Genomic DNA, 21,859 nt, shown 5'->3' on the forward strand with positions numbered 1-21,859 from the left:
GTGTCTTATTTTGAGAGGGATTAAAAGGGGAAAATACCAGGACATTTATTACAGAGGTTTTAGCGAACCTGAGCAAGCTATCTGCTGTGTGTGTTTTAAAACGGGAATGTTAGTTCTGCTGGTATTGTTGAACTTGTAAACACAAGTTGGAATAGGATAGCTTAAACAATATATCCTCTCCTGCATCCCAAAACATTCCCACAATTTTCAGACACTGCCATAGAACAGTGCTGAAGCAGAAACCTAGGAAATAAGACTGATCTCTTTAATTATTATATACAAATCTGTCGTTTTATTAGTTAAGGTAAGATTGTTCATTTGGACACAACTGAGCTAAGGTAGAAGGCTTCAAAATTCTCTGAGTTTCAGGGAGACAACTTTATTTTATTAATTTCCTGCAGTAGTTTCTAGTTCTCCAAAATGGTCCTGTTCTCCCTGCTGCATTTAATATTTCAGCTAGACACTAAAGGTGTCTTAGCTCCTTGGGATTTACTGTCCCCATGTTCATTGCTGGCCTGGTAAGTTTATGAGTGAGTTCATTTGCATGGTAATTATGTCCTCCTGTGGATCCCCTCTATCATTAGTAAGCCACTAGTCCTATATTTTTACATGGGATAAATTAAAAAGTATGTGTTTTCAGTTTCAGTCTTCTAAATCTAAAATAATAATCATGTATGCTCTTATGTATTGGACATTTAGTATTGATAACAGATTGGATAACAAATAGAAACTAAACTAACTCCCTTCTGGCTTAGCTCTTTGCCACTAAACAGTAGGTGAAATGTAATTTGTAGGAGGTGAAATGGAATTTACATGTTCTTGGATTGTATCCAACTAAGGTTTTTTCAAAGTAGACACTGAAATTAATGAGCCTAAATTAATAGATACCATTAATGTAATTGAGTCTACTTGGAGTAGGAATAACATTGGATACAAGCCCTTTGTCTTTGAACACTTGAACGTTTTGAGCAGAGTTTTATAGCAGGACCTTGTTGTTTAACCATGGTATAGTGCAGTGTGGGAATTAAAATACATTATTAAGGTAATGGGGTCAAAGATAAAAGTAGGCAATCGTTTTTGCAACTCTAGAAGATGTGAAATATCTTTTTTTTTAGCCTTTTAAATGAATAATGAAATTATGAATCAGTATCAGTGAATGTTTTGGCATCCATGGTGGGCGAGTTAATCTTTGAATCTGACTGTTGTTGAGTTTGCAGTACTGCAATTCATAATTTTTCCTTTTTCACTAACTTAAAACCTGTTTTGTTCTCCCCACCCCAGTCTCTGTCATCCCTTGTAGAAAAAGCAGAGGGTTTCTCAAAAGCATTGTCTATGCAACCAATTTTGGGATTATGCAAATTCCATCAAGAAATCTGTTCTGGCTCAGAAGTGAAAAAGGCGGATGACATTGAAGTCAAAGATCTTATGTTGCAAGTGGAAGTCGCACCCCCAGAAAGTGGTACCAGTAATTCCATTCTACTGAAAAAAAAGAGACGATCTTATTCCCCACAGAAACACTACCCACTTCAAACAGGAGTAATTAATCTTGATACATGAAAACTTTTTTTGTGGGGGACTACTGTGTAGCCTCCCCTGGCCCCGAATCTGTCCACATAAACATAGACTGGTTTGCAAAAGCATCAGTAGTGATGTCCCCTGGAATCCATACCACCAAACCGATCTTATCTGGAAGTTACAGAGTTTTGTTGTTGGGTCCTCTCATATAGCTCTGAATACTTCGCTGGACCATTTCTTACTAATTTTGAGCATTGTTCTTTGAAACCGAGGCTGCTATACCTTTGCTGTATTATAGCAGACTGATCCAGCTGCAACATCTTGAGTTGCTTACAACTTCTGAATGGCCAGGAATCTCCAGGGCGTACGTGCAGGAAGCTGTGCTCTAGTAAAGCTCAGTTCAAGCAGAAGACTCCATGCCATGGGGAGCAAAGAAGAAAGCTAAAAAAACAAAACCCTGCTGCAAACGTCCAAGTCTTTTGGCATAAAAGCTGGTGGATCACAGCAACAGTTTGCAATTGTGTATCAGTATTGCTTCAGCGTATAGCTTACTTGTACAGGTTTGTTGCAAACATCAGGAGATAGGTGCAGGCTGAACTGGGTGTTTGGTTGCAGAATCAGTCTCCACCACTAAACATCTAGGAAATGATGGGGCGAAGGATCCAATTTGGAGGTTGGCATGAGTGTTTAAAGCATTCCACACCTGCTGCTTCTCCTCTGCATTCCCTTTCCCAGCTGCTTTTCTCCTAGCTACAGAAATAATGCATTGAGGATTCATGCTGGGCAAAGGTTGTGTAGGGGACGAATAGCAAGTGAGGAAAGGACTAAGGATCTGTTGCATGTCCACCATTTCTTCCTTCCAAAACTGTTTAAATGTTTAATGGCGACGCAGGTACCAAAACATAGGTCTGCCACCAGATGTGTTTTGTCCTGAAAAGTAACCTGGAATATGTGCAACATTTGGAATTGTAAGGGAATTCTTGGCTTGCATGTATTGTGACATCTTGAGACAGTGTTCATGTCTGGCGTTAACCTTCTTATGGTCTCTTGAGTACTGCTCTCATCTGTACCTCAAGAGTACAAGGTTTCGGATTACTAATCCATGTAGTAGATTGAAAGTGTTTAGATCACAATATAAATCTAGAATTCTCATAAATTAATTTTGAGCCATGCTGCATCTATGTTTGCCGTTCTCACAAAAAGTGGAAGAGATGGCCTCTTTTAGGGGTCTCTTTAAAACACAGTGCCTGGTGACAGATGGTGCTTGCTTGATGGGCAGTTTGACTGCTGATCTCCTAAAGCCAGAGGGGAATGTACTTTTGAGTTGCATCTGCCCGCTGAAAGGAGTGGAGTGAGCTGAAACAGAATTGTTTGTTCTGAATCTGGCATATTCAAGGAGAACTGTAAAAAAGCTATCTTGAATTTGGGGGTACAGGACTTGTATGCATGCTTGCTCTGCCACAGAATAATGCTTAGTCAGTGTGTACATTAGTAAATACATTACAGCACTTGCTTAGCTTTCCCCGCCTGTGAAATTCCCACCATTTTGGAAACAATATATGTACAGTTTAAAACAAGACTACATTGGTGAGGCTTATTTATGAATTACCTAAATCAATTTTATTATCAGGTATTGTTTTCTTTTTTCCTAGTCGAAGTTTACTGAGAATTACATTTCCCCCCTGAAAATGAGGGGGAAATGCTTGCCTCAATGTTAATTATTGTGGGGTGAATCAGTAGACTCATTAAAATCAGTGGATTTAAGCTAATCATGTTTATTTCAATGGGTTTACTCGTAAGTATGACCTAGTTGGAGTCCATCCTGTTTCTTTTAAAAAATATTCATTAAACAGCCTGAAGCAAAGGACCATGGCCAAAATACTAGGAGTGATATCTAAATGGTTGGTAGTTGTTAGATATGTCCATTAATGTCAATAAGTTTCCTCTTAAGTATGTCTAGCATACTTAACATCACCCTATAAACGTATTTAACTCTGCTCTTGAAATTCTATTTTTAAAGATTGTGCTAGTGGAATAGGCCTTACACAGTGAACATGTACACTTGTCTCCTTTGTAAAATGTATATTTGTATATAAAATACAATTGTTTGTACACCACATTCATCAAAATGAGATTTCTGGATTTATGCTCAATTTTTGGCTTGCTTTACCAGTTTTTTTGCAACTCAGCTCTGAGTCATGTTTTCAAAACAGTTGCAATTAAAGTGCATCTGAAATGCTATACGCAGCAGGACTTGGTGCTACTTTTTTGCATAAAGAAATTGTCATTATAAATTAGGAAATGGATAGTCAGGATCCAAACAACTGCAAACTAGTTATGCATATACAAGGTGGCTGGCTTGAGTTTCTCTTCCCTCAATACCACATGGAAAATCTCTTTTGAAATGGAGCTCTGTCCAAAACAGTTTTAGAGAATAGGGGTCTGCTGATCAGAGCTAAACTTATCAAGCATCCCTTAAAGTAGATATTAAAAACCTAGCCATGTTTCAAATCCGCCCATTATGAAGTTTTACATTTTACATTTGGAAGAACTTTGAGTGTTTAAAACATACTTTCAGTACCGACCAGTCCTGTCATTACACAGATAAGAGTAGTAATTTCCCTCCTTGTAGTAATTTCTCTTGTCCATAATTTTATTAATAATACATTGTTTTTTGTGGTTTGCTTTGGGACCTGTATTTGGTAGTCTAGGTGCTTTTCTTTGTTCTTGTCTCTCTTTCTGCAGTTAGGAGAAATAATTACTTATTCTGATTCTGTTTCCAAAAGTGCCTAAAACAAAACAACTTGGGGTCCAATAGTAGTTGTGTGCCCATTCATTTTGAAAACGAGCAGTATGACTTGTCAGTATTTCTGACATGATGAAGATGCCCCTCATCTGTGCATAAAATTAGTATTATAACCTGAACAGTTCCATCTCATGATACCATCTGCACAGCACAAGACTTTTGGTTTCTCTTCCCTCTAGCCCCTTGCATGTATTCAAAATCAGCTCTAAAGGGTCCTGCCAGAACAGATATGGGATATGTGAGGGGCTGTAGAGGAGAGAAAGAAGAAGCCCTATTGCACAAGCAGAAACTCACTTGGATTAATCTTAGATCTCAGCCGTCGTCTCTATAGAAGGTGTCAAATTCCATTGAGAATAATTCTACTAATAATATTGAGTTCCTTTAAAGTGTCAATACGGTGAACAAGAATTGGTTGCATTACATGTAGGCTTTCCAGTGGGTGTACATAGAGTCAATCAGAAACACCCCCACCTCAGTGTACCCATTTCTCCAAAACAAACTAACGGAAACCTCCACAATGCTTAAACATGTTCAGGCTGTCCAGTGCTATTTTTCTAGAAAAACAGGTGCCAGAACTCACCATGAACACCTCCCTCGTTCTCTTAGAATGGCAGTGGTACCCAACTGAGAGGTGCCGGAAATGAGTTCCCTCGGGGGGGGGGGAGCCCTGATACAGTCTATGCTTAAAGCATGGAAAGGAAAAACAGGAAAATAGTCCCCATCCTCACTAATCCCCCTGGCTCACAACGCACTATTCCACCATGCATCCCAAAGCATCCAAGTAAGAATTGGGCAGACCAAAGCCCTACACCACCTAACAGACTTCCACAAGAATGGCAACCCCATACCAAAATAAAAAATTCCTTCCAGTAGCACCTTAGAGACCAACTAAGTTTGTTCTTGGTATGAGCTTTCGTGTGCATGCAGACTTCTTCAGATACGCTGAAACAGAAGTCACCAGACCCTTATACTGTATATAGTGAAAGAGTTGGGAGGGGTATTATTCAGAAGGGTGGTGGGAATGGATGAGTGGCTGGTAGGTGTGGAAAACCTGTTGACTACTGTTAAAGACTGTAATTGGTCTTACAGGAAAAGGCAAGGGGTGAGATGGCTAAAGATAGCTATCGTGTATAATGAGATAAGAATCCAGTGTCTTTGTTCAGACCAGGTCTCTCCATGGTTTTAAGTTTGGTAATTAGTCGCAATTCAGCAACTTCTCTTTCCAGTCTACTTCTGAAATTCCTTTGTAGTAAGACAGCTACTTTGAGATCTTGTATAGAATGTCCTGGGAGACTGAAGTATTCTCCTACTGGTTTCTCTGTCCTGTGATTCCTGATATCAATTTATATCCATTTATCCGCCAAACCCTATGCCAAAGGACTTAGTTGGTCTCTAAGGTGCTACTGGAAGGAATTTTTTTATTTTTGTTTTGACTATGGCAGACCAACATGGCTACCTACCTGTAACCCCATACCAGTAAGGGAAAAACAAGATAAGCTAGAGGACACCCTAATACCTTGGCTGATCCATCACCTTCTTAAACAACCCGGCAGCAGCCACTAGGCCACTGACTAACTTTGAAAAGCTCCTCTTGACAGCAGAGGGACACAGCAAAGGAATGGTATCTACAATATATTACTCCAAGACACTACAAATTCCTTCACCACAATTAAAGACCCATGGGAACATGACATAGCATATGAAATAAACTCTACCCAATGGTCCAAACTGTGGTCTAAGCCACAATTTAAATCCATCTCAGCCAAAAGAAGTGAGCTCACCTCGAAACTTTTTTTATAGATAGTACCTAACACCATAGAAGCTAGCGCCGATACACCCAGGAACCTCACCTAAATGCTGGAGAAGCTGCACCTTGGAAGCAGTTCTCAATGAATTCAGTAAGACATACTGTATTTCAGAATGAGCATGTTTTGAGGTGGAATCCATTTCACGAAGTTCTTGCCACTTTCCTTAAACACAATATTCCTTCTTTATTGCAGCCCACCCTTCAAAACTGCCGCAGTCTGATTTACAATGCTGAGTAAACAGGGTGGCATTTGAAGACTTGTTTTTGTAAACTGAGGCATGGGCATTCTTTCTGATCTGACTCTTAGAATAGAGTGAGCTTTTTTTGTTTTCTGGAGAACAAAATATAAAGTTGACAGGTTAAGCAATGCAGTGTTTGCTTTGGGAAAAGGATTGTGCTCAGGTTTTTTTATTTTATTTTAAAGCTATCACTTTAGGAGTCCCAGTTTTGATAGGGGTGGCATTGCCTTTCCAGCTGATGCTCTTTAGCCAGCCAGTCCTTTACATTGAAGGATCTTGTAAAGAAGGCAAGGAGAGAGTAGTTTTTTCCTGGAAACATTCATTGTGGATTGATCCAATGGTATAATTGTTGCATTTTTGAAGTGAATTATATCAAGTAAATTCTATCTCTTGGCTATGTGTAATTATTTTGCCTTCTAACTTACAGGAAATTGTTGTAAAAGGCAAATCTAAAATCTCCTTTTACTTGAAACGTTACAACATTCAACATTTTTATTTTTAACTTGGGCATGAACTGGTGTTGCATCAGAAGGCGTCTGGCTGTTTTCTTAATATAGCTCATCAAGTTCTCCGAGGGACACCTAATAAAAAGACAGCTGCGTGATCCTAGTGTGCATCTGGGCTTGATAGTATGGTACATTGCCAAGACTGAAATAGGCAGGAGAACTGTGCTTTGGAAAAATAATGAACTGCAGCAGAAAGAAAACAGTGTTGCATGCAATAAATATAGTACAGAATGGAAAATTATGCCTTTGCTTCATGCACACAGTACGGCATTCTGGAATTACCCAGTTATGGCTAGATGGGAAAACAAGAATAGGTGACACTATTTCATCACTTTGGGGAAAGGTCATAGGTCAGTGGTAGAGAGTGAATTTTCCATGTTAAAGTTTCAATCCCTGGGCGTCTCCAAGCTGGGAAAGACCAGTCAGTGTACACAATACTTAGCTAGGTGGACAAATGCACTATCTTGGTGTAAGATGGGTTCCTGTGTTGCATCTTTGCATCATAGAATTGTAGAGTTGGATGTGACCTTGAGGGTCATAAGGCAACCTGTGATCTTTGGATGAAGGGAGGCATATAAACTGAACAAAGAGAAGGGGGTGTTAATCATTCAGTGGTCTGCCAAGACCCTTGGCAATTTTTCTTTTTTAATATTTATGTTTTATTGAAATTTTCCCTTTTTTATGGACACTTTTCAGAATACATTGCAATAAAAAACCAACTAATCTAAACAAATAGAGAAAAAGGAAAATTCAAAGTCCTCTCTGAGAGGACTCTTATCCCACACGGAGAGAGGTGGACCCTCCTGGCTCTCACCTGGGAGCTTCCCTTTCTTATCCCAGCCTCCCACCCTGGGAAATCTTCCTTTTGCTGCCTCTCACACAGGGTCCTTCACCAACCATTCATCCCCTTCATCTGTGTGTCATCTAGTTAACCCAGAGTAGAGGATAAAAGCAAGAGCAAAGCAGAAAAGGAAGAGAGAGAAAAGAAATATTAGAGGGATGAAAAAGAAGAGGGGGGAAATAAAAAAGAAAAATGAATGGATGCCTTTTTTTGACTATTTAAATAAATAGTATGATGAACTCGCTGGCAGGATTTGAGCTATGAGCAACAAAAGTAATTAGATGGCAATTCTGCGGTTATGATTTGACAGATAAAAGATAGGGTGCAGCAGAAGTGGAGAAGCAACAACTCCATGGGGAAAGGGGTGGGAAATCGACAAAAATAAGAGAAAAGCCAAAATTGTGTTTTTGTTTTAACTGTATATGTTTAAAAATTTGAAACTTAATAAAATATAATTTAGAAAAATATAAAAGGAAGGCATTAGCAGGAAACACAGAAGAGGAACTTGCAATTTTCCACTTGCTGTTTACATAAAATATGATTCTTTGTTGAAAGTTTTCAGTCCGAAAACCAAGTGAAAGGGAAAAAACTATAATCACAAAAAAAAATTTTTAAAATACTTGAATTTGTGATGCAATACGAAATATAAGTCTATAAGTACTGGAAGCGTTATTCCAACCGATGTGAAATTAATAACAAGGCGATTTTTTTTCAAACGGCGCGTGGGCGGCATGTGGTGGCGAGTTGAGGAACTTCTGGTTTCACACGACCCCTCCGCGCTGATACGGGGATCCTGCCCGGGATGGCTGGCAGGCAGGCGGGGAGCGGTTCTGGCTGTGGCCGCTGCTCTGGCCGAGGCACGGCGGTGGGGAAAGGGCGAGGGAAAAGCCCCCGCCGCCTCGCTTCCCCCTCGGGCGGCTCCCTCGCCGCCCCCCGGCCTGTGGTCGCGCAGCCAGTTCCCTCCGAAGTTTCATCCGGGGCGCCACGTGATTTCCACGAAGCCCGCCTTGGTGAGGCGCCGCCGCAGCCCGGGCGGGCGCCCCAGTGAAGCGAGAGCGGGAGCGGGAGCGGGCGCCTGCCTGCTGCTCTCTTCCCGGCCGGGTTCTGCCCCAGGGAGGCGGCGAACGGCCGGGGAACCACGCGCGCCTCGCGGTTGCCGTCAGCTGCCGGGCTGCTCGCTGCTGCAGGTGCCGGGATGTCCCTGGCTGGGCTTTCCGCCCTAGGCTGAGAGGCAAAGCAAGCCAAGCAGGCAGGCATTCGCCCGGCGCAGCCCCACCTCTTCGGGGCTCCTCCGATGCGCTTTGACCCCCGCCTCCTGCCGACAGCGCGCACGAGGAGGAACGCCAGCGCCGCCTCGGCGGGATGTCTCAGGGCGCGCCGGCGGCGAGCACTTTGCAAAGGAGCTCCTCTTCGGAGGGGACGCAGCAGGTAAGCCGGGGGGGGGGGGAGGCCGAGGCCAGGAAGTGGGCTGGAAGGGGGACCCGGGGGTAGGAAGAAGGTTGCGCCGAGTCGTCCTTGCGCGCTCCTTCCGAGCAGTGGCGGACCTACATTTGGGGGTGCCTTGAAGCTTGAGCTGCTGTGGGGGCCCCTTCACAACCAGCAACGAGGTCTAACCACGGTTCTCTTCTTTCATGAGGTTGCTCCACAGCAGATCACCACAATTTGCGTCTTTGGGTATCCACTTTCCTGAACGCCTTGTTATTCATAGAATCATTAGAATCTTAAGAGTTGGGAATGAAACACCCCGAGGGTCATCTAGTCCAACCCCCTGCGGTGCAGGAATCTCAGCTCAAAGCACCCATGACAGGATGGTCATCTAACCTCTCCTTAAAAACCTCCAAGGAAGGAGAGTCCACCCCCACCCCCCCATTCGTGGGAGTCTGTTCCACTGCCAAACTCTGACTGTCAGAAAGTTTTTTTTCGAATGTTTATTCGGAATGCCCTTTCTTGTAACTTTAAGCCATTGCATCAAGTCCCACCCTCCAGAGCAGGAGAAAACGAGCTTGTTCCCTCTTCCATGTGACAACAGTTAAGATATTTGGAGGTGGCTATCATATCTCCTCTCAGTCTCCTCTTTTCAAGGCTAAACATACTCTGCTCCTCATAATACTTAGTTTCCAGACCCTTAGCTTAGTTTCCTCTAGGGTCTGTTTTTTTTTTTAAAAAAAGGGAAGGGGTTATATTAGCCACAGCAGAACGGCCAGCTTACTGTGCTACTTACTCTCAAATTTTGTTGAAATGTATGCAGCAAAAAAAAAAAAAAATCTATTTCATTTGTGCTAATAGACCCAAAAATTTTAAGCAAAGTGGGCTGAAGTCACTTCTGGGGCTCCTCTGGAATTCGAGACCCTGAAGCTTGACCTTCATTTGGTTTCGTAGTAAATCTGCCCCCTGCTTCTGACTGAGGGATCGAAAATAAAACCACTGCGATCCGAGCAGGGCTGCAGATATTTGGTGCTGCTATGCAGTCTCAAAAAACAAAATCAGATCAAATGAAAAATATGTGGGGGTGGAGGAGCAGGGCAGCCAAAATGACAGAGGTGTGTGTGGGGAGCGGTTTACATACCAGGAAAGGATATGGGTTTTGTCTTTTCCTTGTTTTGATTACGTATTTTGTGTTTTTAATCTTGTGTTTTTGTGAACTGCCCTGAGATCTTCAGGCGAAGGGCAGTGTACGAATTTAATAAATAAACAAAATCTCATGGGGCGTGTTTTAGAAGAAATCTGTGAAGCGGGTGAGGGTGGAGGAACAGGTGTGCACAGAAATAATTCTGGGTTAGCCTAAATGACGCTCGCGGCCCTTCCAACTCTGCAATTCTATGATTCTAAGGTCTATGACTTATAAGTTACAGGTTGTCAACTTGGCTATTCTCAATCTTTATGGGACCGGGACTCCCACCCCACCCCACTGGGCACCACTGCAAGGAACCCTGGTGGACTGTTCCTGCCAGGGATCTCCTATGGGACTATAAATTTCAGAACAAACTTAGAACGAGCTGCTCTGTTTGTCCATTGGACAATAACAGAGCAAAGGCACGCAGCTTGAATTTGCCCATTGAACAACAGTCCTATCTTTCTGTGGCTACAAGCCATGATTGCTCTGTTCTTCCACCACAGCTTGGAGGCAGCAATGCTTCTGAATGCCAGTTGATGGAAACCACCGGGGGGGGGGGGGAGGGCTCTTCCCACAGGCATCTGGTTGGCCACTATGAGAAGAGGATGCTAAGCTTAGATGGGCCTGGATTTAAATCGCTGTAACAATAACTAACAGATCAGTGACTGAGAGAGTGAGAAGAAAGAAACTGGCAGCTAGGTGGAAGGAGGGAATAAATCAGAGCGGTTGGAAAGACAAAGGAACAGGGAAGGGGCAGAAAGGACAATCTCTTTATCCAGATAGGCCACGTCCTTGTTCACCCTGAAATGCTAATTTTTAAAAGTCTCCAGGGAAGGAGGCAAGCATTACCCACAGACATCAGTGGGGAAATTAAACAATCTAATATAGCTAGGATCAGGCACAAGCATGTCCATTTCGCCCTTCCCAAAACAGGAAGTAGAAAACTACATTGGAGCTGAGCATCCTCAGTTAGGGTTGGCGCATACGGCGCCCGCAAGCAGTGTCTGTGCGGAAATCGGCAAAATGTTTGGGAAAATGCGGGCGTATGGCAGCCCACATCGGCAGTGTCGTTTTTGCCTCAGAAATAGCTCGAAAACGTCCAATTTCCCTGCGATTTTGCAGCTAAAAATACCAAATAACTTTCCTGCCCAGATTTTCGCTTTTTGAAATATGGCAACCCTGTCCTCAGTGGGCATGGATTTTTGGCTATTAGGAGTGGATCTTGGGGTAGGGGGCTGGCATGGGGAGTGGCTGGAACCCAGAACAAAAATGCACTTCATACTGCAAAATTTTGTTGCAGGACCCACTGTATAATTCTCTAAATCAAAACCCACCAGTGGTCATAAGCGACTCGTTGGTCATGTCTTGCCGGAAGGCAGTAGGTACCGTCAGCTGCTTTTCAAAGAGAAGGAGAAGGAGTGCGGGGGGGGGGGGGTGGGGGGCAATGGGGAGAGAAGGAGTGAGTTAGATTGGAAATTCGATGCCTTCTCAGTGGGGGAACTCCCATGCACATGCAAAGTGTTTACCATCACAGAAGACAGTGGGGAAGCCTCAGCGAGCAGATCATACCCCTAAGGGGAAAGCAGAGAGAAGACCCAGGTCCGCTTCAGTGATTTTGCTGGGACCTAAGCATATCAAAGCCTTCCAAGGCCCATTAAGCAGAGCGAAGGGGCCATGCCATGCTTCCGAATACCAGCTGCTGGAAACCACCAGAGGGGAGAGTGTTCTTGTGTTCGGGTTGCACTTGCGTGTTTCCAGTGGGTCTCTGGTTGGCCACTGTGAGAACAGGATGCTGCACTTGATGGGCCACTGACCTGATCCAGCAGGCTCCTCTTATGTTAAGCTGCAAATGCTACAGCAGCAACCAATTCCCTCCATTCCTATTTTTTGCAAACAGCAGGTGTTTCTTTACCAGTGCACCTTTAAAACACACACACACACACACACACACACACGTACCAGAAAGTATGCAAGAACAAATGTTACTGGTGTATTTCACAATGGTCAAAATGAAGAGTTGTGAATTGGAAAAGGGATTTGAATTAAGAAATAAACAAGTTTCTAGTCCATCTAGCCCCCAATGTTCCAGTGACTCTTCCTTCTTTCCGAGCAAATGAAAGTAGGGGGTGCAACAATAGATGGCATGGCACCCAACAAAACTTCCCTACACACATTTAAAAAAAAACAAACAACCCCACACATGTACACAATGTGCTGCATTGCATCCACAGCCAGTGCATGTGATTTTATACTGGGTGCCTTCCGCCACCCCTTATTGGATTAGCCGTGGATTGGAAAAATCTTAATTAACTCGTGGGCGGGGGAACCAAATTAGCTGGCTGCTTGTTGGATGAGGAGGACACTGTGAATGCTTCAGAGGGGAAATGGAGACACAAGAAGCTTCAAATCCACATTAAACTCCTTTGTAGGGGAACCCTAACTAAGTCATCTGATTTTGTTGGCCAGGGTCATGAAGACGATGAAAGGAAAGTACGACGGAGAGAGAAGAACAGAGTTGCGGCCCAGAGGAGCAGAAAGAAACAAACACAGAAAGCAGATAAACTCCACGAGGTGAACATTGCTGTGGATCCCTGCGGGAGGGAAGAGCAGTAATCTCACTCCCAAGTGCAAATGAGGGCCCTCTTCATACTTGTTTAACAGCTGAACAAAATGGCAGCATTTGTCAGGGCTGGGGAACCTGGCTTGAGGTTGAGCAGCTGTAAAGTAGCAATGGGGAGTATGTGTTTTGTAGTGGAAAAGCAGCTGGTGGGAGGGGGGTGCTTAACCCTTTCTCTGCCTGCTGGTACTACTGTCCTCCCACCCCACACTGCTGCTTTTCTCTTGGATGCAGCAAACATGAGTCTGGAAGAGAAGCAGCTGAGGGGGAAGTGTTGTATGGAGAAGGAACAGGCAGGGGAATCATTTGCCTTCCAGTATGTGAAGGGCTGTCAAACCAAAGAGAGAGCTGGTGTGTTCTCTGTTGCTTGCAAGGCGTGGCACTAGAACTGATGGGTGGAAATTTCAGGGAAGCGGATTTTGGCTTGAAAACATTTAGGTGAGACACCTCTAAATGGTTACGGGCTGTTTAGACAATGGAACAGCCTGCCTTGGAAGGGGTTGGGGTCTCCTTTGCTGGAGGTATTGTAGCAGAGGCCATAGACAGCCATCTGTCAGGGAGGCAGCAATTGCATCCTGCACTATAGATCCTGCTTTGAGCAACGGATTGGATGACCTACAAGGTTCCTTCCAGTTACATGAATCTATGATATTCACATGCCAATGCCTGTGGAATTCATGGTCTCCTCCTACCATTTTGCATCTGTTCATTCACTTCCCTGTTCATTCACAGTTTGGCGCTGTGGCAAACGCTGGCTTGCATTACTGGAGTGGATGACTTTTTAAAAATTATTATAAATGATCATACGTAAATACATCATTTTATTTGTATGCCATATTTCTAGTGTTCAAACCATGCTCAAGGCGGCTTACAACATGAAAATACCCACTACATACCGTAATTTTCTGTGTATAAGACGAAGTTTTTTGCTGTAAAAAATTGGGGGTTGTCTTGTACATGGAACATGGGCATCCGGGGGGGGGGGTTAAATATTGAAACAAATATCTGGGATTTTGGCTTGAGTGGACTGAGGTTGTCCTTCCTGCTGCCATTCCCTCTTTCTCCTCCCCCTCCGGACTGGCTCGCCTCCTGAAGCCCCCGCCAGCTTGACCATCGGAGCGAGAGCAGCTGCTGCTTCATCAGCTACCTCTCCTCGCCCTTTTCCCCCTCTTCCTCTCTCAAACTCCAACCCCTCTTCCCCAGCCCTCTCACCACCTTCCTCAGCTTGGATTGCTTGAAGGCGTGGCCCAGCACAGAGCGGGTGCTGCCTTCCCCCTGCTCTTCCTCGCCATCCTTCTTGGAAACCTCCTTCCCCGCAGCAGCCGCAGTAGCAGCTGCCACTGAGGGGGGAGCGTCTTTTACATGCGGATGTCTTATACGCGGAAAAGTACGGTAATTGCAAATGTAATAAAAATGGTCATAAACAATAAATAAAACACATCAAAAAGTACATAACTAAATAGAACAACTTCCACGCATTAAACCACAAGATGCAAAAATTAATATCAGTAGCAGCAGCAACCTCTCACTCTCCTCCCCACAACACAATAATACCCCAGCCCGAGAGTCTGTTCAGCAGCCTCAGCTTTTGTAGCTGGAGTCAGTCAGGGCCCCAGGATCCCAGGCCAGGTGGGAAAAGGCCTGCAAGGCAAGAAGCAGGTCTTCCATGACTCGCAGCCAAGGTGGTCTCTGGCTTCTTCAGCAGCCTCAGCTTAGCTGGAGTCGGTCAGTCAGTCCTGTGACCAGGCAGCCCATGATGTGATGTGCAATAATGTTATTTGGCTTTGAATACTCTGTCATATGTTATCCCAGAGTGGCCAGCCAGATGCCTATGGGAAACCCAGATGCAGGGCATGAGTGCAGAAACCCTCTTCCGTTTTTGTTCCCCAGCAGCTGGCATTCAGAGCTCTTGGAGGTAGCATTTAGCCATTGCCAGTTTTCCTGAAGGAGCTCAGCTTTGTTGTGTCAGAAAACCTCAGGCCCATCTATTTCTGCATTCTGTTTCTGACAGGGAGGCTAGCCAAATGCTCCAGGGATGCTCAGAAGACAAGGTGCAGTGGAGCTGAACACCCCCAGTTGTTTGAACAGGGCATTGGTGATCAGTGGTAGACTGCCTCTCACCACAACTGTTCCATGCGTCACCCTTGAGGCTCCTAGGTGGTTCTTTCCTCTGCAAACACATTTTCAAGGATGCTTAAACTCATGGTTCTCAATGAAGCCTGGGGCAGTGAATTCTGCATAATAATTACAAACCACATGAAGTACATTTTTGACTGGCCTGCATCTTACACACCCTGCCAGGTTCAGAAGATCCTGGAGTGTGTCATGTTTTGAGTCAGAATCGGTGTGTTTTTCACTATTCACTCTCTCTGAAATGTTCATGATATTAGAAGTCTGTGCCACAGCCCTTCTTGCTGTCACATGTCTTTCAGGGCTATAAAGCCCCGATTGCCAAAGGTTTCCCCTTTGCTCTATTCTATGTGTCTTCTATGTAACAAGTAGAGCAGAAGAAGACAGGGCTCCTACACTTAAGCTGGTGTACAGAAAAGGAGCTTTCAACAGGTGTAGCTTGTGCAGAAAGAAACTATTTTTTACCAGTCATGGCAGTTCTCCAACAATTGAAAATATTTTTGCAGGCCACTTACTGGCGTGGGAGTGACCCCTCAGGAGACCATTTAGTAAATCTTTTGTTATTCTACATATCAAAACACAGATTTCAGATTTTAATAACATTTCTCCTTCAGTGTTGGCATTGTTGTCAAAATAATTGCTTTGGTATGAAAATGTTCCTTTATCTAGTCACATAAAGGGGAATAATAATAATAATAATAATAATAATAATAATGCCACCATCATAAGATCTCAGAGCAGTTACAGGATAAAAACATGTAAATAATTAAACAAGGCAGCAAAACAATAACCGCACCCCTTCTCACAGACAACATTTAAAAGGCTGTAGGATATAAATCGGCTAAAGGCCTGGTTGAAGAGGAATGTTTTTGCCTGGCGCCTAAAAATATAAAATGAAGGTGCCAGGCGAACCTCCCTGGGGAGAGCATCCCACAGATGGGGAGCCACTGCAGAAAAGGCCCATTCTTGTGTTGCCACTAGGCCTGGGCGATACATCAATATATCGCCCAGGACCAGTATGAGGAGCAGACTGCAATGTCTGCTTCACTCAGCGATATATCGCTGGTGAAACTGCCACCGCTCCTGAGCCCCTCTGCTAGCGACTTCCTCCAGTAAGCGTTACTAGCAGAGGGACTCAGGAGCGGTGGCGGTTTCACCAGCGATACATCGCTGAGTGAAGCGGACATTGCAGTCTGCTCTCATACTGCGCAGAGGAAGAAAAAAGCTGCAATGGTGAGGCGCCGATACAGCTTGCGCCTCTCTCTGCATCCTTAAACTGCTTGGCTGAAGAGTGTGCGGTTGGCGCTGCCCTCAGCCAAGCAGTTAGGATCCCCCAGCCCAGCGCTGGCTCCTGCGCAAGTGGGAGGGGGGACCAGGGATGGCTCTGCTGGGGATGGGGAGCCCTCCCGCACCCCAGCTGGACCAGACAAACAAGCTGCGTTGTCCCAGCCTGCTAGGCACTGGGGTGAAACGGCCTCAGCTTCCGCAGTGAGAGCAGCGACAATTTCTCCCGGCGCCTCGCAGGCTGAGGCCAATGCAGCTTGTTTTCTCAACATTGCGGTATATCGCCAGACCACGATGCTTGACTGGTGATATACCACGATGTTGAAAAGCCCTAGATGCTACCCTCTGGACTTCACATGGAGGAGGCAAACGGAGAAGGGCCTCAGATGATGAACGCAGAGTCTGGGATGGTTTATATGGGAAGAGGTGGTCCTTGAGGTGCTGCGGTCCTCAGCAATTTAAGGCTGCATCATTACTGTATTATGAAAATCACAGAGACTACTCATTAATCTGTCCCTGATCAAAGCGCTCCCAATCTCCTTTATCAGAAAAAGTCAATCAATCAAATGTCAGGCCAAGAACATATATTCCTCATTGTTCTACAAACTTCCTGAAGACTACCTGAATGGTCTGTTGTTCGAGACCCCCTGGCTGGGACCATGTTGCAACCCTAGAGTAGTAGTTTGTTTAGTCTCACATTCCCCTTTCACTCCTTTAACTGATTTCTGTAAAGCTGATTTTCTTTAGAAGAGAGGCTCAAAACTGGAATAAGAAGGGCGTCGACCAAGGCTGTGTTCAGTGAGGTCATAACAACTACTACTGTGAGTTTTATCATTTAGTGCTTCAAAGCTTTCTTATGAGCAATCCTGAATGCATTTTAGTGAATTAGGGTGGAGAACCATAGAGATTAATGTGGCATTTCCGTAGAAGAGAGCAAATTATTCATCCCCTCCATGTGTGGTACGCGGCACCCTTCAAGCAGGTAATGAACTTAGTGACCATAGCAGCTGTTCTGGGCAACTTCTACTATCTACTTTTCTTTTTTAAGGTGCATTGCTAATAAATCCTCCTAGCCACATTCAAATCAGGGGGGGAACCAGCAACCTGCTGTACATTTGCATTGGTGCCAAACCACCTTCCTTTTCCCCACCTGCACTTTAAAAAAATAATAATTTAAGAAGCAGCTTTGCGTCTATGTTTCATTTGACAATCACACCGATGAGGAAAGCAGATAATGTTTGATAAAGGAGCAGAGAGGATGGGAGAGTACAGGGGCCCCCAGGAAGTGCAGGTTATTACGATTGTTTCATTTTAGAAATGGAAGCTGTGATGATCCAGGAAAGGGTTTGCAAATGATGTGGGTTTTGTGGAAGCATTTGAAAGAGGAGAGTGATATGTGCAGAGCTCACCAGGGGGGCTTAGAAAACTTTCCTGCTCTGCCTTCCGGTTTTTACCTGTTCTTTCCACACAAAAAAGAGAGAGAGAGAGAGAGAGAAGCGCTTGGCAGACCACAAGAGATGGATTTTGGGTTGTGTTTGGTTTGATTGCAAGTGTCTCCACAGTTACGAGTGTTTCTTTATTTCCAGTTGGTGCCTCTGCTCATAACAGACATGTTTGTGTGCATCCATTTCTGATGGCAGCAGATCCAAGTAACTGCTAGGTTTTCCAAACATAGGAGGACAGCAATTGTTGCCTTTCTCCCGCCAGCAGCTGAAAGGGAAGGGTCATAGCTCAGTGAGAGAACATCTGCTTTTGCATACAGAAGGTCACTAGGTACTGTAGGGCATGCTCTAAACACCTGGAGTGCTGCTGTCCGCCAGTGTAGGGAACACTGAACTAGATGAGCCAATGGCCTGATTCAAGGTGTGTTCCCATTACTTAGTGCGCAACGAAGTTGTATTTTGCATTGTGCGTCTGTGTTTGTTTCACAGCTCTCCCCCTGGCTGTTCACACCAGCACATCCTCATCAGTGTCAGATTCGATTATGTTTGTGAATGCACCAGGGTCATTGACTGGGCAGGGAATGTCTTCTCCCAGTGCAGAGATGTTCATACCTTGTCTAGAGACGAAGTAGAAACATCTTAAGGAATCCAATTGGTGTGCGGCTAATTTGAGAAACAGTGCATCAAACAGTATTATTTGAGGGGACAGGAACTCAGCACTAATGTCTCATAACAAATGCAACTGATCTGTAGAAAAGACTGGACAACTTGAAAAAAAGAGACGAGGCGTGTACTTTTGTAAACCAAGAAAATCTATAAAAATAAATAAAAATAAAAATAAGAGAGGACAGGATCCATATGTGTTTTAATGGCCATCATGTGTGAATGTGAATTAAAAACCCAGCACTGGAAATGCAGTGTGTGCACAGCTATTTTCGTAAGACTGTTGTAATATGGGCAGATTTAGAGGGGCTGTGTTTCTTGCTTGCAGAGGACAGTCCTCCGTTTCAAGGTGTCCTCTGTCTTAAAGGGCTGCTGCCTGGTCCTAGTCCAGTTTCAAGATAAGAAGGGAGAGCAGGAAGGACCTTGAAGTTGCACATCAACAGTTAGAGGCACCTGGGCCGCAGATTGTGGAGGCTCATCTACATGTATAAATTAGCACATGTACCCGGTACATTTTAATGCAAATCAGTGCCTTCATGTGTCTTCTCTTGCTTGGGTGGTAGATTCCCACTGTATCGTCATTTCTCTTTCATGGCTAATAGTTCGGGGATAGGTCTGTCTGTCATGAATGTGTCTATTATTCCCTCTGAGCTACCACAAAGGGCCAACGCCTCTGATATGCAAACAGTAGATTTGCATTGGTGAAGGCCGCAGTAGTTGAGGGCTGTGTACACGCTAATCTTGTTCATAGCACAAAAATGTAGTTTTTCTCAGTCGGGAATTATTCATGCTCGTCCTCAACATGGCGGCTTTCGATCAAGATTGATTCTAAATCCTGCCATCTCCACAACTTTTCCTGTTTACATATATCCCAGGGGAACGAAGAAGGAAATGGTCATTTTGACTGCCTACCCGCTCATTCACTGCCATTATCGCCTACATCTGTTTTTAAATAGGTACATAGCAATCGTTCAAAAATGGGCTTTATTTTCAGAACAGGTTTCTCAAGAAGCACTTTTTGTGGGGCCAAAAATATGCTCTAGATTATGTGTGGACTTTGTAGGGAAAGCGAGTACAGTGGTACCTCAGATTACAGACGCTTCAGGTTACAGACGCTTCAGGTTACAGACTCCGCTAACCCAGAAATAGTACCTCCGGTTAAGAACTTTGCTTCAGGATGAGCACAGAAATCGCGTGGTGGCAGCGCGGCGGCTGCAGGAGGCCCCATTAGCTAAAGTGGTACCTCAGGTTAAGAACAGTTTCCGGTTAAGAACGGACCTCCAGAACGAATTGAGTTCTGCACTCATTCTCCATTGGTTGCAGCATAAAATGTCACGTGTGTGCAGCCAGAATCTCAGGTCTGGACCCAGATGTTGTGAAGCTTACTCTGTTGCCTCAAGGTGCAGTCATTTACATATCAAACTTGCCTTACCCCATTAATTACTGTCAGTGGCTACTTACCAATATGCTTCTGACTACAAGTTGTTGGGAACCATAGGAGGGAGAGAGTGCTGTTGTGTTCAGACCCTGCTTACATGCTTCTCATAGGCATGTAATTGGCCACTGGGAATAGGATGCTGGACTAGATTGGCCGTTGACCTGATCCAGCAGACTTTTTAAATGTTCTTAAACTAACACAGCCCATACCATGATGTACAAGGAATATCACACTGAGACGCGATCTTCAGGGTAACTCTTGATAGCTGATACCAAATTTGCTTTTATCTGATTTCATGTTCTTCCCCTTGCCCTGTTTTTATTTACTTTGCAATGAGGAAATAGCGAAGTGGGGGAAATGTGCCTGGCAGTGGCTGGCTGGATTGCATGCTTAACTCATGTGATAATCCGTTTCAGGAATACGAGTGCCTTGAGCAAGAGAATATCTCCCTGAAAAAAGAAATTGGAAAGCTGACCAACGAAATGAAACACTTGAGCGAAGTCTTGAGGAACCACGAAAAAGTCTGCCCTCTGTTGCACTGCTCTTTAAACTTTGGCTTGATTCCTAGACACGATGTCCTCAGTGGCCCCTTGCCAAGATGAGGAGGCCACCTTCAGAGGATCTCCAAGTTCTACTGATATGAGAGAGTTTTTGAGAGCCTCTTTCTTTTCCACCATGCTTCATGGACACGACAAGCACTCTTGCAACTTGCAACTGCTTTCCCACTGCGAAAGTCTAGTAAATAATCAGGATGCTGTCCTGAGGATGAAAAACATGGATGGGCTGCAACCTTGCGGGAAAATCTTTGGACGAAGTGCTCTCTCCCTCTCTGTGTGCTGTTTGTCCAGCAAGGAATCTGAAATGTGGCCTTGAATGCAAATAATGTTATCACATTTATTTTTAAACACACAACTTTTCTTGTCCTCATTGTTGCTAAGAAATGTGTTGGCGATGATGAGGAAAGGAGAAGAGCCTGTTCTGGAGCTTGAAACCAAAAGGGATAGTGGGCACATCCTGGAGCCAAGGATAGTGGACACATCCTGGAGCCACTTCTGCATCTCTTGCCTGCCTACCAGATTCTTTGTTCCCTATGTGCCATGGGCTTCTCCTCTTCCACTCTCTGTCAAGTTCTGTGAAAATCCAAACATTGCAATTGCATGTATACTTTTCAGGCTTGTTGCAGTCGTACATAAATTCAGTGATACAAATGCAGCCATCTCCCCTGGTGATTGGGTAGCCCACATCCTAGACCTATTTTTTTTTTGGGGGGGGGGGAGTTCCCAGCTTTCAGGAAAGGCCTTCAGGGGAGCATCCAGAGGATGGCAGAGGGAAGAAGAGAGGAAGATTCCCCTCTCTTGAGCAGTACCCTGGGCTTTCTTGACTGTGAGCACACCATGAATTTAAAGCACATGAGTTCCTCCAAAGATTCCTAGGAACTCTCGTTTATTGTAGCTCTGTGAAGGGCTAACTATGGCTCCTAGGATGCTCTGGGGAAAGCCACATGCTTTTCATGTATGCCATGTATGTTCTTTCATTCCTTTAGAAAGTACCAAATAATGAGCCTATGGTTTGGCTACGTTGTTGAACTGTGCCTCCAGCAGTGATACCCTTTTATTTCCTCCTGCCTTTGAGCCGCTGTTCTGAACCCCATTCTACAGAGAACATATTGATACCCCCTTTTTATTTGCACTGCTCTTCATCTTCATGAGCCCCTTCTATGCCACCCCCACCTCATAAGGAAAAAGAATCATTTATCTGGATGGTGAGTTCCTGCTTTATTATGGATCAGAGCCAAACTCTAAAGCTAATCGCATTTTCGTCGTGTTTGCTGAATGACTCCAAGATCTGCATGAAAAGATCTGTTTCCCCTTCCTTTATGGAGGGTGGAATGTGCATCATTACTCATGGCCATAACTGGCATGTCTTTGAAAACCACAAATCCTCGCTGAGTTTCATT

At 44.4% G+C, this 21,859-nt stretch overlaps 2 protein-coding genes across 2 annotated transcripts in view; both read left to right on the top strand.

Moving 5' to 3' along the window:
* NSL1 (NSL1 component of MIS12 kinetochore complex) overlaps nt 1-2,675 on the top strand; it is a 27,712-nt gene extending 25,037 nt beyond the window's left edge. Inside the window, exon 6 of the mRNA XM_033144805.1 lies at nt 1,282-2,675. Within this exon, the coding sequence (XP_033000696.1) occupies nt 1,282-1,557 (276 nt within the window). The 3' untranslated portion in view covers nt 1,558-2,675. The remainder of the gene's footprint in view (nt 1-1,281) is intronic.
* Nucleotides 2,676-9,032: 6,357 nt separating this feature from the next.
* BATF3 (basic leucine zipper ATF-like transcription factor 3) lies at nt 9,033-21,145 on the top strand. Its single transcript, XM_033144807.1, has 3 exons — nt 9,033-9,142; nt 12,795-12,899; nt 20,319-21,145. Exons 1-3 carry the CDS (start codon nt 9,077-9,079, stop codon nt 20,502-20,504), a joined length of 357 nt encoding a protein of 118 aa, XP_033000698.1. The 5' UTR covers nt 9,033-9,076; the 3' UTR covers nt 20,505-21,145.
* The last annotated feature ends 714 nt before the right edge of the window (nt 21,146-21,859 follow it).

Source organism: Lacerta agilis, chromosome 3, assembly GCF_009819535.1.
Source record: "Lacerta agilis isolate rLacAgi1 chromosome 3, rLacAgi1.pri, whole genome shotgun sequence".
Classification (NCBI taxonomy): Eukaryota; Metazoa; Chordata; class Lepidosauria; order Squamata; family Lacertidae; genus Lacerta; species Lacerta agilis.

What these genes read in the sequence shown, in the direction of transcription:
- BATF3 (XM_033144807.1), top strand. Translation starts at nt 9,077, where the DNA reads ATGTCTCAGGGCGCGCCGGCGGCGAGCACTTTGCAAAGGAGCTCCTCT. An exon ending in CTTCGGAGGGGACGCAGCAG is followed by an intron (nt 9,143 to 12,794) that starts GTAAGCCGGGGG and finishes TTTGTTGGCCAG; the next exon opens with GGTCATGAAGACGATGAAAG. An exon ending in AAGCAGATAAACTCCACGAG is followed by an intron (nt 12,900 to 20,318) that starts GTGAACATTGCT and finishes AATCCGTTTCAG; the next exon opens with GAATACGAGTGCCTTGAGCA.